At 32.0% G+C, this 14717-nt stretch overlaps 1 protein-coding gene across 3 annotated transcripts in view; it reads right to left on the bottom strand.

The window, feature by feature from the left end:
- The window catches only part of LOC118181660 (mesoderm induction early response protein 1-like), a 236979-nt gene that overhangs the window by 93878 nt on the left and 128384 nt on the right, over positions 1 to 14717 (bottom strand). For all 3 annotated transcript variants that reach the window (XM_085808930.1, XM_085808931.1, XM_085808932.1), the window contains one exon: positions 12437 to 12510. In XM_085808930.1, the coding sequence (XP_085665056.1) occupies positions 12437 to 12510 (74 nt within the window). The remainder of the gene's footprint in view (positions 1 to 12436; positions 12511 to 14717) is intronic.

The raw sequence follows: 14717 nt of genomic DNA, 5'->3' as shown, positions 1-14717 counted from the left end.
AGAAGCTTGGCTGTTACCACCACTACTGCTCACTTAAGAGAAGGAAAGCCACTGATCAGAACAGACATGAATGCTAATTTATTTTAATTTCCTCTCTTTAGAATCTTTTCTAAGTTTATTTGTTTCAATGAATGTTCCATGTTTTATTTGTTTCAATGAAAGTTCAGTGTTTCATTTGTTTCAATGAACAAATGAATGTTCCCACTAGTACCTGCTTCATCTTTTAATCTGTTAATGTTTCAACAATACACCCTTAAAGTATAATTTTCTTTCTCTTTATGTAATGAATGTCTTCCTTCATTATTTTCTTCTTCATTTTAGAATTTTCAGATTTATTTACGTATTTTTGCTATTTAAAAAAATTGCGTTTATGAATGCAAGTTAGAATTACAGGTATTCGAAAGTTGTCAGTAATATCTGCATATTAATATACAGTTAAATAATACAGACATTTTTCAGGGTTTGTACACATTTCTGCACACGGAAATTAAGTACTTTTAAGGACCATTAGTGAAAAAAATTAAGGACCTATGTGCCAACGGGAACTGAATAAATTCAATTAAAAATATTATCCATGCCTGAGTTTCACTTTTGTAATACCATCCTAAAAATAAAATAGATCCCTAAGTAGTATGGATTATTACTAAACATGAATTAACATAATTATTAATAAGTTTGAGAATAAAATAAACTTTATCCAATTTATCAAGTAGCACTAAATATTTTACACTTGTAATAGTTGGTCATATTTAAAAGAAGATAAGTGACATTTACATTTTATTAACAATTAGCGTTATGTTGATTTTTTTTATGTCTCATTTTGTCACATACTTGGTCAGTCTAGAGGTTTAGTAAATAGCAGATAGATTTTTATGTCAAATGGCATAGGTTAAAATGAGAAGTAAGATCATAATCAGCATGATTCATAACAAAAGACTGAATGTTGTCACCACTGCTGCTTGTCTAGAGAGAGACCTGCTGATTAGAACAAACCTGAAAGACCTGATGTAGGCCCGGTTGGCAAATGTTGAAAGTTAGTCAGGCTCTGTTTTATGCAGTTAGTGTCATAGCTTCGTGTAGAGTTCCAGGAGTTGTAACCCAGTTAATATACTTTAAGGTTCCAATAAACCGTTAAAGCACCAGAGGTGATAAGTTGTTTTGTATTATTTTATTTTAAGTCTCGATAGATGCAAAGGATAAGTTTTACTTGAATTTTTACATTTTTGAATTTTATATTGTGACCACAGTGAGTATTAATAAAAGGCAATAGCTCGCTTTAATATGTAGAGATAATTTTTAAGGGTAAGCAGTTAGTTATAAATAATTAAATTAGGTAGTTTGATAACCTTAGTCATTATGGATTTACATAACTACTATTAAATTTTATTTTTTACAGTATTTGTTAAAAAAGCCCTGTTAAAATCAAAATCTAATAAATTAATCTAATTGATTATTAAACGATATTAGGATAATTACACATTAAGAGCTACAAAACATAAATGTTTTGTAACAACACTCAACAAAATATTTATCCATTATTTTAATTTGAAGCCTTCCCAGACATTTTCGCTAGTTTATATTGATTTTCTTCTCTTTAAGCATCTTTTCTAACAATTAGAGATTTGTCTCAATATGCAAACCAATGCTCTTGCTAGTTTTTGTGTGCTTTATCTCCTAACTTGTCAACCTCTCCACAATGTACCTATGAGGGTTTACTTGATCTGGTAAAAGTTAAATCGTCCAAAACCCCATACAGACGTGAAGCATATTACCGCTATGTCTAAAAGTAACTACAATATCAGACAAAGGTTTAAATAAGCCTCTTATTTAACAAGCACTCAGAACATAAAGGCATGTTGATGCTAACAAAATGAATTACAGCTCACAGTGATGTAATTAAACAAGAACAGACAAATTCAAACTAATAACTAGTGGTCAAAGATTATGCAATTTAATTTTATCTGGCTCAGTAACTGTATCATATGAGGAAATAGAAATGGGAAATTATAGTAAAGGCTGAAATCATAAACAATTAGGTAATTTACATAATAATAAATGCACATATCTTTGAGGAATAATTTTCTTTATGTACTCAGTTTCTTTCTTCAACACGTTTCCTTTTAATTTTAGAAATTTTGGATTTAATTAAGATTTTCTGTTATTCTAAAACACACTTAATGCATTTAGAATGAAGAGAAAAAGCAGCTAACTTTATTTCTTTAGTAATAAGAAATATGAAATATATATGGTAAAGGCCAGTTACAGAGCTGATGTGGCAGAAATTTTAGAATTTTGTGACACACCGAACAACAAAATCTAGAAATGGCAAAACTTTTAGAATTCAGATCAAGCATTGGAAGCAGAATTTAGAAAGGCCCTAGGCAGCAGAATTTAGGATTCACAGAGATTGCATCAGGTGGGAAAATGCCTAGTGCCAGCTATATGTATGATGCATTAAGACATATTAGATGAATCTTTTAAATTTATGTTTTCAATTTCTTTATTAATAAAAAAAACCCTTTCTATAATGCCATGTGATAAGATTAGAAGCATTTTTTTAATATTTTCCATGCTTGTGTCGAGTGAAAAGTAGTGAATATAAAGGGAAGATAAACATGTTAAGATTCTAGTATCAGAAGTAAAACATTTAAATAAACTGCTCAAAACAATTAAAGGATATTGTAAGTTTCATATAAAATAAAAATATAAGCGAAATTTTTTTTGCCGAAAATGGAAGAAGAGAATCACAAATGCAAATTTTTCTGATTTTCAAACTGTGGAGTATGCTAATTTTGAGTTCGATGTCAAAAATGTCGCTTCAGCGGCAGCGAATGAAATTTGACTTTCGACTGAATAAAAGAGAATGAAGACAAGGATGATCGGCATTCAGTGACTGCTTTGTTTCGATGAGTACGATGTCTCAGCGAAGTCATTTAACCGATTCAGTAGCTTGGAGAGTTGTTGGTAGGTTGGAAGGGGGCCAAACTCAAGCTGAAGTAGCGCAAGCCATTGGAGTGTCACAAAGTGCGATTTCCAGGAACCATTTTTTGGAAACTGGAAGTGCAGGCTGAAGACCAGGGCAAGGTCGTAGACAGGCAACAACGCCCAATGAAGATCGTTATTTAGTGTTAATGGCTCGGAGACACCAAAATATCAATGCTACTCTTCTCCAACAACACCTTTGCTCGGCTCCTGGCACCACGGTTTCAACTCAGACTGTCCGAAACCGGCTCCATGGTGTAGGTCTGTATGTTCACCGACCGATGGTATGTGTTAGACTAACATCAAGGCATCGTCGCGACCGCAGGGAGTGGGCAACAGAGCATGTGAACTGGAGGAGAAATGAATGGAGCAATGTTCGTTTTTCTAACGAGTCCGGTTTTTTGTTCATCCTGATAATAGGCGTATTTTCATCTGGAGGGATCGTGGCAGTAGGAATAATCCTGCGTTCGTGCATGAAAGTGTCAGATTTGGCGGTGGGGGAGTGTTGGTGTATGGTGGCATCTCCATTGACGGGCGCACAGACCTCTACATCATTCGAGATGGACCTCTAACTGGTCGCCAATATAGGGATGAGATCCTCAGACCCCTTGTAGTCCCTTACGCTGCAGCAATCGGAGATGACGTCATTTTAATGGACGATAACTGCAGGCCATATCGTGCTAACCTGGTGGAGGATTTCCTTTTCGAGGAAGGAATCGTACGAATGGAATGGCCAGCATGTTCTCCAGACATGAATCCAATAGAGCACGTTTGGGACGCTCTAGGAAGACGAGCTGCTGGCCGCCAACCACCCCCACAAACTCTTCAAGAACTGGAAAGAGCTCTTCTGGAAGAGTGGGACAGAATACCCCAACTTGTAATTAATAGCCTCATTGATTCCATGCCTCAAAGGCGTTCAACGTTGCTGGCCATCCGTAGAAACCATACCCCCTACTGAAAATGATTTCCTTTGGAGAAACACGTTTTCTTATTATTTTTTCTCATATGCACAAATTGTGCTTTTTTCCTTTTGTACACAAATGTGCAATAAAATGTATTTTTTTCTGCCAAACATGTGTAATTTATTCTCATATAACCTACTACGTCTGTCGACCATGTATCAATCAGCTAAAAAGTTTCCCAGCCACAAGATCCACCTAAAACAGCAACATCCTTTAATTGTTTTGAGCAGTGTATTATGCTTTCATTGTTCTTCCAGAAGTTCTTCAAAATGTAAGATATTCATTGCATATTTTCTGTAAAATACATCCACTACGTGTTGATACCATGGAAGCATTTTTCATTTTGTCACATATTTCTAGAATCGTGGGTCTATAAATCTTGCCTTCAAATCCTTCTAAACTTTCCAAGCTGCAATGTCTACAATCCTAAAGAAAAATTATCCCTACCATTTCTGTAACAGGAAAAAGCCAGAAATATTTTTGAAAAAAATGGAGGGAAAAAGTGTAAAATTAATTTTATGCAGAAAACTGATGCACATACTGAGAATTTTGAATATTCTGAGACAATTACATGGGAAAAAACTCTTGCTATGAAAAAATTAAAAAGAAGACATTTTTAACTAATTACATAGCTAATTTTGCTTTTGCTAAAAGCTGTTTCGTAAATTGTGCTTTATAGCATTATACCTTGTTTATTTTTCAGATTAAAAATATTGTATAATAAGTTGCCAAAATGAAACTTTATAATATGACAGCAAAAAATAAAAATGTTTTATTCTAATGTTACTTTTTAAATATAATTTCAATATATTACCATTATTTTAACGAAGTTTATCAATATTACGATGTTTTAAAAAAAATCGTCGAAAAATTCTCAGATCTCGGAATTAAAAAGTTTCTATAAAAACTTATCTTAAAATTGCCAAAATGTTAAAAAGTCGCCAAGTTTAGAACCATTTAATAAAAGAATTCACATCCCCCAAAGCAAAAAGTTTTTAAGCTCTTTATTAGAAAAAATTAATTTCGAAATGCTTATGTTTCACTTCTTGCTTAGATACTCGAGTATCCCATCACTTATATTAGAAATAGAAACAAATTATAACTCATGAACTCATTCAAAAGATAACCATATATACATCAGTGAATCGCCAAAAATATTCCTCCAAAATGCTAATTCACACTCAAAATGGCAGTCATAAAAACAGATAGAAATTTCAGATGATTAAAATTAAGGACCTTCTGCTGATTTTGGCCAAAATTTAGAACTTTTAAGGACAAAAATGGATTCCAAAAAATCTAAGGACTTTTAAAGCCACGTTTCCACTACTGCGTACGAACGCGTTGCATCAATTGAAGACTTGCCTATGGCATCCATACAAGCGTTTCCACTGCCGCGTATGCGCAGAATATTTTCATTTTCCGCCGCTAGGTGTCACTGTAATATTTTGGCACCAAACAAGCAGTTCGCGAGTTATGACGTTGAACATCTGAATTTTTCCCGCTTAAGTGAGCATTGTTTGTTTTGGATTTGATATGGATCCTGACGTAAAACGCAGAAAAGTTTTGTTTACTAAATTCCATGTTATTGGAAATTTTTATTTCTGCTTATGAACTGCGAAAGTAAAGTACGCTAGCAATTTTTAGATAAGTAAGGTTATAATGCATATTATGAACATCACTAATTCCATAGAAGCTGAAGTAAATTTTAATTTTTTTTTTTTTTTTTTTAGCGTTTCTAGAAGCCTTAAATATTAATGAAATAATATATATATTATTAAAACTAAAATCTACTGTTAGTGAAAAAATAAACAAATAAATATATAAAATAAAAAAGTTAAAGGAATTAAAAAATAGTTAGTACTTTAAAAATACAGAGCAACTGTAAAGAAAGGTTCACAATATTTACACAAAATTTGCTATGCTTGTATACTGCTGACTTCAGAGTCATAGCTGGATAATTTATTAGAAATCTCGTTTGTTTTAAAATGCACTATGGGCAGTTATATTTTATGCATAATCCATAAAATATTATTTTTAATTTAAACATTTTTAATTCATATCTCTAAGATTTTCCTCTTTGGATATACACACATTAGGTAAAGAAAATGGAAATATTTAATTAATTAATTCCTGCGCTTCTGCTGGAGAGGACTGAAGTTAAAAGCAATTATTATAGTAATTTTTTGTTAAAAAAATGTTTAGGGCATTAATACTGTCTCATGTTAATTGGAATGAAAGTTTAGAGTCGTAAACATCCCAAAGTCTGAGCACATGTATATACATTCACATAAAAGTGAAACGAAAATATATATATATATATATATATATCTACAGGGTTTCAAAATAAATTAGATTTAAATAATTCTCTTGCGCCATTCCTGCAAGGAATGGAATTTGAATTTAACAAACATTTTCTATTAATAAAAAGCAAATTTAAAGTTAATTAAATTTAAATGAAATTTAATGCAAACAAATAAATGATTAATTATTGCTGCGAACTGATATACGATATCATTTAAATTCTGAGAGCATATGTAAATCAAGTGCAAGTATCAAAATCCATGAATAAATATATAATTCTAAAAATTTATTTATCCTATTATTCACTTATGCATTTTCATAAATTTTTCAGGATTAAATCTATCTTATTATTCATTTATGCATTTTTATATTTTTTTAGGATTAATAAGCTATCCCATTATTCACTTATGCATTTTTATAAATTTTTAGGATTAATAAATTTTTGGAATTATATATTTATTCATGGATTTTGATACTTGCACTTGATTTACATATGCTCTCAGAATTTAAATGATATTGTAGATCAGTTCACAGCAATAATTAATCATTTATTTCATCTATATTTAATTAAATTTAAATTTGCTTTTTACGAATAGAGAATGTTTGTTAAATTCAAATATATATGTACAGGGTATGCTTTAAATTAGTATTATATAATTTTCAAACTTTTTTGCTGGGGGGAAATTTAAATAAATAAGAGCATAAATAAAACAGTATATTTAACGCATATAATAATAGAAATAAATTATAAAACATGAATATAGATCAAATTGGAACAAAAAGCTGAGAAAGTTGCAGACAGGGTGCAAAAAGCGTATGGGATTCAAACTTACGACCCCCCAAAAGTAAACATTATTACCATCAGCTTTACCACTAAGCTAGCATCACACAGGAGTTGCATGCATATTTTGGCTTATATACATCATCAAGTTAATCAATTCTTAAAACTAAATTTTTTGGTCCTATTTCAGTGTGCTATCATCTGAAAAATTCACCAGAGTTTGTTCTTCAGCTTCTAGTACATTTTTTACAAAAAACATTATCTTTTAAAGTGGCGTTCCGATTGAAGTTAAACGGGCTGTTAAAAATATATTTCATGTGCTTACAAATATATGTTACCCAAAAAGATATATTGATAAAGGGAAATACAAATTTAACATACTCTTTAATGCAGTGGAATATTTAAAAGACTATCAAATTTAATTTATAATTAACGTTTTTAGTTTTTACCTGTTTCAAAAGAAAAAAATAGCCAATCTTTTAATCATATCTAATTTGCTATAGCAGTGTGATATAGTCAGACATTCATTTTCATTAAAGGTAAATGAATATGCAGAACTAGGAAATAATTGTCAGGACAAATTTTGCTATTTCATGGACTTTGAATTATAATTTTTGCCGCTGATTTTCTTGAACTGAATTTCTTGAACGCCTGATTTTATCTGCAAACAAGTACTGTAGTTGCAGTTATCTTATTTTTCTTATCTTTTTTAAACTAAATTCAGCTAATTGCTGTCTTTTTCAGCACGCAGATTTCTTGCTATAATGTTAATTCAGAAATAAGTATTTTTTAGCAATTCTTTAACTAAGCGAGCGTTCATCGCTACTTCTGCCGCCATTAATTTTTGGTGACTACACTTGATTGCTTCTTTTTTACCACGTGACTCCAACGCATCCGCAGACATATGGATAGAAGTTGAACATTGTTGAACTCCATCCGTATGTCATCCGTCACCGCACATCGACAAGATTGCAGATGTCAATCAAAGTGAAGTCGCTCGCTGATTGGAGAAACGCATAGACACCGCAACGCATATGCAGCAGTGGAAACAAGCCTTAAGGACCGTATGAACCCTGATTTTTACAGCATGTAAAATAATGAATGCACACAATAAAAACTGGTGCATTAAGGTGCAGTTGCTCCTCTCTCCCTAGTTTTTGACTTCCCTGATTTTTTTTACATTTTAGTCTATGTGTTATATGTTTGATCAGATAGCCTGGCTCAGTAAAAGTAGGCGGTCAGTGTAACTCTGATTCAAAATCCGGTTACGACCACATGCAGTGCTGATAACGACCACGTGTTTGAGACCCCTTTGCTGATGCTTTATTTTTCTTCTTTTTTTTCCCTTTCTAGTAATTTCGTTCTCCTGATGAGGAGGGACCATTTTTGTCTATGACGATGTCGTGGTGCCCCCTGCACTTTTTCCCGTCCTGTCCTGTCCTGATGAGGAGGGACCTTTAGCTGCCCTCAAAATCAATTGTGTTTTAATATATGTATACTAAATACAAGGTCTTGCGATTTTGATTATAAATTACTTGTCTGAAAACACTTTCAGCATACCAGATATAACAAAGTTATTTTTAAAAAAAGAATCTTACACAATGACAAATAATAAAAGAACTTCACTGAATGATAGTAAGTGAGAGAAAATCAACTCTGGATTATCCTAATTTACATTTTAATCCATGCCTTAATGAGTGTTTTTTTTTTTTTTTTTTTTTTTTTTTTTTTAGTTTTGTTTTTGACCTCTGAAAAGATAAGAGAAATCTGAAAATTTAAAAAATAAATGTCTTGGTCTGGTTTCATTATATGGTATATCTTTTTTTAACTTTTAGTAAATATAACAATATGCACCAGAATACAGTAAAAAATGTTAAGATTTCAAAATTGACTTATTTTTTTTTTTCAATTTAAAAATACCATAAAGTCGATATGTGCATCTTTTAAAATATTTTTGGAGATGAAAGTGCATATATATCTAAAATCAATGTTTGCAAAAACAAAAGCTGCACATGGACTTTCATGAACATAATTTATTTTTGTAATAAAAGTTGATGTGCTTTATTTGGCAGCAGTAAGCTTCAGTTTACTTCATATTTACTACCACTAAATTGAGCAACTTTCTTAAATAGGTGACATAAGTCTTCAAAAGTGCAAAGCACATTGTATGGTGACATAATTATTTCAATCTTTGAAGTCCCTTTCAAGAAATCTAACCTCTGACATTTGTCTCACGTTCAATATAAAAGGGTCAATATTATCGTGCAAAATAGAAGGCACAATGATGCCAAAACCATGTCATTTCTTCCTTCATCTCAAAAAGAAAAAAATTGCATCAAATGAATTATAAGAAGAATTAAGAAAATAAATCAGAAATTAGAGCTAAAAAATTTATTGCAACACCCCCCTTCAAAAAAACCCTACGTACATACAACACAAAAGTCTGAGATGTACAGTTTGACATGACGTTTTCATTTACATCAATTCAAATAGCTCACTCCGAAACTCTCACACTACATAATGGCACAGATATGAAAAAACAGCCAATTTACATAAAATATCAGCAGAATAATATAAGTGCATTAAGGCACCATGATTTTGCTCTATTGCCCACTTTATCAATGATCAGGAAAGAAAGCTAGAAATCCACTTGCATATCACAACTCCAACATATACATTGGTTTCCAAAAATTAAGGGGGGGGGAATAGTGATAACTTGTTCAAAAATAAAACAATCCATAAAAATTTTTATATGTTGTCAAATAAGAATTGCTGAGTAAAATTGCAGAACGCAAATTACTGGCACTGCAATCAAAATATGTCATCTGCGGGGAGTAAAAGCAGACATGTTTCAGAGCAAGCCTGCAAATTTTGCTGTGATACTGCGATAAGAAATCTGCGATAGCCAATTTCAATGACCTCCGGGCATCTTTGCCTAAGGAACTGCAGTGCAGATCTATTGGGAGACTAGATAAGAGGATAAAGTCAGACATAAGTGGCTAAATGTGAGTCCATTGGTAGTTCATAGACTTTGGTAACAATTTCTAACCACAGATTTGGCATTCAGGAGGTTCAGCCAAGGATGGCCAACTGCTACAATGATTGCTGGTGACAAATATCTGCTGTTATGTGCACAAAGGAACAGAACCTCAACACTGACTCAATTCAGATCCTCGCTTGCTCCAGCCGCTGGAAGGCTTGTGTTGGTCAAGGTTGGTGTCAAGGTGTCAACTGTGCATACAAGACTTTATGAAAGAGGTCTGTACGTGAGGTCACCAGCCATTTGCGTTCTGCTCCCGCTACCTCAACATGTCTACTGGACAGCTGATTAATGGACTGTTCTCATTACGGATGAGTCTAGGTTTAGCCTCCAAAGCAATAGTAGAAGTTATTTAATTTGGAAAGAACCTGGAACAAGTTATCATCCATCAAACATCCTTGAAAGAGATGCATAAGGAGGAGGGAGTGTCTGTGTTTAAGGTGGTATCTCTTTCAATAGAAGAACAGATCTCTATGTCTTTCCCCGTGAAACCATGAATGTTCACGCCTATAAAGATGACATCCTTCATGCTTATGTGTGCCTTTATGTCAAAGCAATAGGGGATAATTTTCTGCTACAGGACCGCAACGCTACACTGCATCCGGCTCACATGGTGGATGATTACCTTCCGCAGCAAACAATTCAGTGCATGAAGTGGCCAGCTCGATCACTGAAGCTGAATCCTATCGAGCGTGTTTGGGATGCTTTAGAAATACATATAGCTGCTCTCAGTCTTCCTCTTCAGACCCTCATCCCACTTGCAACTACTCTGCCAGAGCAATGGCTCTCAGTTCCAACAGAACTGACAAACCGCAAAAGTGACAACATTACACATCGCTGTATTGCTTCTAAGAGAGATCATACTCCACATTAAAGGTTATTTTCATATACCAAACTGACACATCTGATTTGTTCATTTTATACATATGGTAATTTCTATAACACCATAATTGTCCAATAATTTCTTTTTGTGTTATTTTATATATTACTATGTGTTGTATAATGAGAGTCAGTTTCATTAAATTCTATATGTTAACTTTTTTAGTAATGGTCATTTTTACTTTTCGCCTGATTCCCTTGAAAATACAGAGAAGACAGCTGAATATTTTAATAACTAAATTCTTTATCCAGTAAATGTGTATTACAGATTTATTAGAAGATTAACTGAATTTCACATTTAAAAAAAATGCCATTTCAGAAAAATACTGATACTAATACATTAAAAAGCCTTAATACCACAAATAACACAGAGTATCATAAATAAATCATTTCAGGTATTATTATGCAAAATCTGCTGCGAGTGATACTTCCCTTAATCAGAAGATAAATATTTCAGATCCAGTGAGTATTCCACAGTTTAAAATTTTTAATTTCAACAAAACTCAACCTTAGATTAACATTAGTTTTTATCAAAAAAAAATATGCACATCTCAAAGTAGACAAGCATGAGGTTGCTTTTCTTTTAGGAGTACAAATATTCTACTTTAGTGTTATTCTCCTTGAAGAATAACAAATTCCTGCCTCCAATGAAATGCAAAATTTTTTACACAAAACCAATATTAAGGTTGGTTTTTACTTAATTTTAAACTTCATATTGCTGTGCTTCGTTTCTATGAAATGTTAGATTTACTTAAAATTTTTTACTTTTTGTGAAAGGAGACAAAATGTGGATTATATTGTTTCCATGCAAATATCAAGAAGGCTATTCATGAAGAATTTGAATGACCTTTTATCAACAGTAGCTTTGTCATGTTTATATTGTTTTACAGTTAAACCATATTTTTATGAGTCAGGGGAACTCATGATGGTTCATTGTAATTTGTGCCATAATAAAAATCTTTCTGTGAATCTAGAAATCATTAAGTACTAGGAGGGAACTAGCTAAGTTAAATTGAATGATGGTAATACATGAGAAATATAGTTGTAACACATAAATTTAATTATCCAACTGCTGTGAGATAAGCAGCTAATAGAAGTAGCTCATAATCATTAAAGAACTGAAGGATCTAGAAAAATATTATATTATCTGCTGGTATGATTCTCAAATCATCTCCAAGATTCAGTTCCTTTACCGCTACACTATTTCTGTTAGAAAATCTTGTGTTATTGAAGTATTCTAAACACTAAACTGTGAGCAATAAATAAATAAATTATAATGAAAAAGAGAAACAAATAAAAAAAATTATAAGAGCATTTTTGTACTATATTTTATTTTGTTGCTTAATATTTAACACACACACACATTTGAAAACTACCATAAAAATTTTTTTAAAAAATAAAAAAAGAACTATTTCTATGAAATATATTACATTCATCAGCACTAATAAGTTATACATAAAATAAGGAAAATTTTATCAAGGGTTTTCTCACCTTGCGCCAGTCATCATCAGGTGAATAATCATAATCAGTACCAGTATCTGATGATTCACTAGCTTGATGAACAGCTATAAAAGTTTCACAACAATAATGTTATGGGATACATTTATGCAGCTTCATATCAGTGACATAGCACATTTAAAACATGTTTCCACGGACAAATTTACAGTGCTTCATTTATGTAAATCCTCTGTTACACTATTGTAACTTTTACCATTTTTCTCTATGAGACAAAGATAATTTGATATAGTAGCACAATGCATAAATGTACAAAACTTCCACTACAGAAGCAGGCTTCACTTAATAAAATACTATGTTGTGATTTTAATAATATATACATTTACACCATAATAAAATTTCCCTATAAATATAATGGTAATGTAAGGTGAAAATATATTTTTCTGGTAATTTTGCCATTTTTCCTTTAATATTTTATGTATACATTTAGTCAGCTATTCAGACACCAAAGAATTTAAAAACAAATCAAAAGGATCTATCATTTTTTGCTCTGCATTAAGTAATAAATTTTAAAAATCCACATTAAACTAAATTTCTTTGAGCTTTATTTAATGTCATGATCACGTGGGATATACATCCCCAGGCCCAAAGGAGAAGGATATTCCTTGAAAAATTTTTACTTATCAAACATGAAATTACAACAGCACAAATGACTGAACCTAGCCACATGAAAAATTACAAGATAGATAGAGATGTAAGAGTACATATGTAATAATTAGCATTAATATGCAACAAGTCATGTGACACTTGATGGACATTGGCATCAAAGATAGATCAACACCAGCAGAACTTCTGAAGAGCAAGCCTCTTGGATGTTAGTAGGTTGAATACCAATAATTAATGGCTGAAAAATGATACCAGATCTCAAAGCTACATGATAATGGGTAAGCAATATACATAGCTACTTGGCAAATTCAGCACAATACAAATAATCTTGAGCAATGCATGACACAATAAATACAGAATTATGTCCTGATATTCACAGCATTAAATGAAAAACCACAGACTAGCATATAATGGAAACACCATACTAAAACCTAATTATCATTGCAGCATATAACTTTCAAAGCCAAACGTTTCCTTCAGCAAATGATATTCTCATTTGAAATATCTGCATGTTATGACTACATAATTAGCAATGTGCCAGTCATCACAATTAGAATAAAAATGATATCACAAACTGTCCAAGGATAAATGTCTGTGGCAAAACAATGGCTGTGAATGTTTATGAAGATATCTACAAGAATGCTATGCACCAACCCTTTTTGTTGATTACCGCAATGGCCCAACATCTGGCATCATATGTTGGAGCGTCTACCATTCAGCATATTTCCAGTCATAAGACAGCAGATTAGTATGTGATACAGATTAAAGATTAAATTTTAAGAATCTTGAGCAAAAATAGGCAGGAAAAATACATGTGTAAATATGGTATGCATTTTTAGCCTTTTAAAACTTATAAATTACTTGAATTAAAATTCTCTTTACACACTACACATAACAGACTTGCAAAGACTAAATCACAACAAAATATCATTCACTGACATTAAAAGGGGGAAAAAATTAACTTCAAGTTAATTGAAATTTATTTTTAACTGACCCCTAGAGAAAAATCGAGAAAACTGGCTGAAAAGCCAAATTGTGCAATTAAATATCTTCAATTTTTATCATAGACAAACTTTTTGCATTTTATTTATTACAATGCATATAAAATTCACTAAATATAACAGGGATCGAAAGAACATATAAAAAGGTAGATTCTGTAATTTATAGAAAATTGGTGTCTTAAATTTACAAAAATGCCAAAACAGAGGGTTTCAAAATTTAAAGAAAAATCATTGCTTTTCAGCTTTTAATCCATTCTGATTGAATAATGTATAGGTAGGGAGAGGGAAATATTGAGTTTCATGTAGTTGGGGATAAGTAGCACTAATGCTCTTCCTTCGCCTGCTACTTCAATATTTCTCTGTATGGTGACTGCACAATAAAAATTGTTTTGTGTTCTATGCTTTCCAAAGTGAAAGTCTGTAACAACTGTTCAGCATGACTTTTGTCAACAATTCCCTACAGCAGGGGTTCTCAACCAATGGTATGCAAAGAAGCAAAGTCTATTAAATTCAAAAATTAAAATCCCAAAATCATAATTCAGTTTTCTTTCTTTTTCTAACACTAAGTTTTTGCGATCTGAGCTTTGGTCAAGATCAATAGCCACTTAGACAAAGGATTTTCAACTGGTGGTACGCAAGAGAAAAATAAG

Source organism: Stegodyphus dumicola, chromosome X2 (assembly GCF_044657685.1).
Source record: "Stegodyphus dumicola isolate Sdum_Otavi_A_Nest chromosome X2, ASM4465768v1".
Lineage (NCBI taxonomy): Eukaryota > Metazoa > Arthropoda > Arachnida > Araneae > Eresidae > Stegodyphus > Stegodyphus dumicola.
Note: the sequence above shows the minus strand (reverse complement) of the source record. Positions and strands in the feature narration are given on the sequence as shown.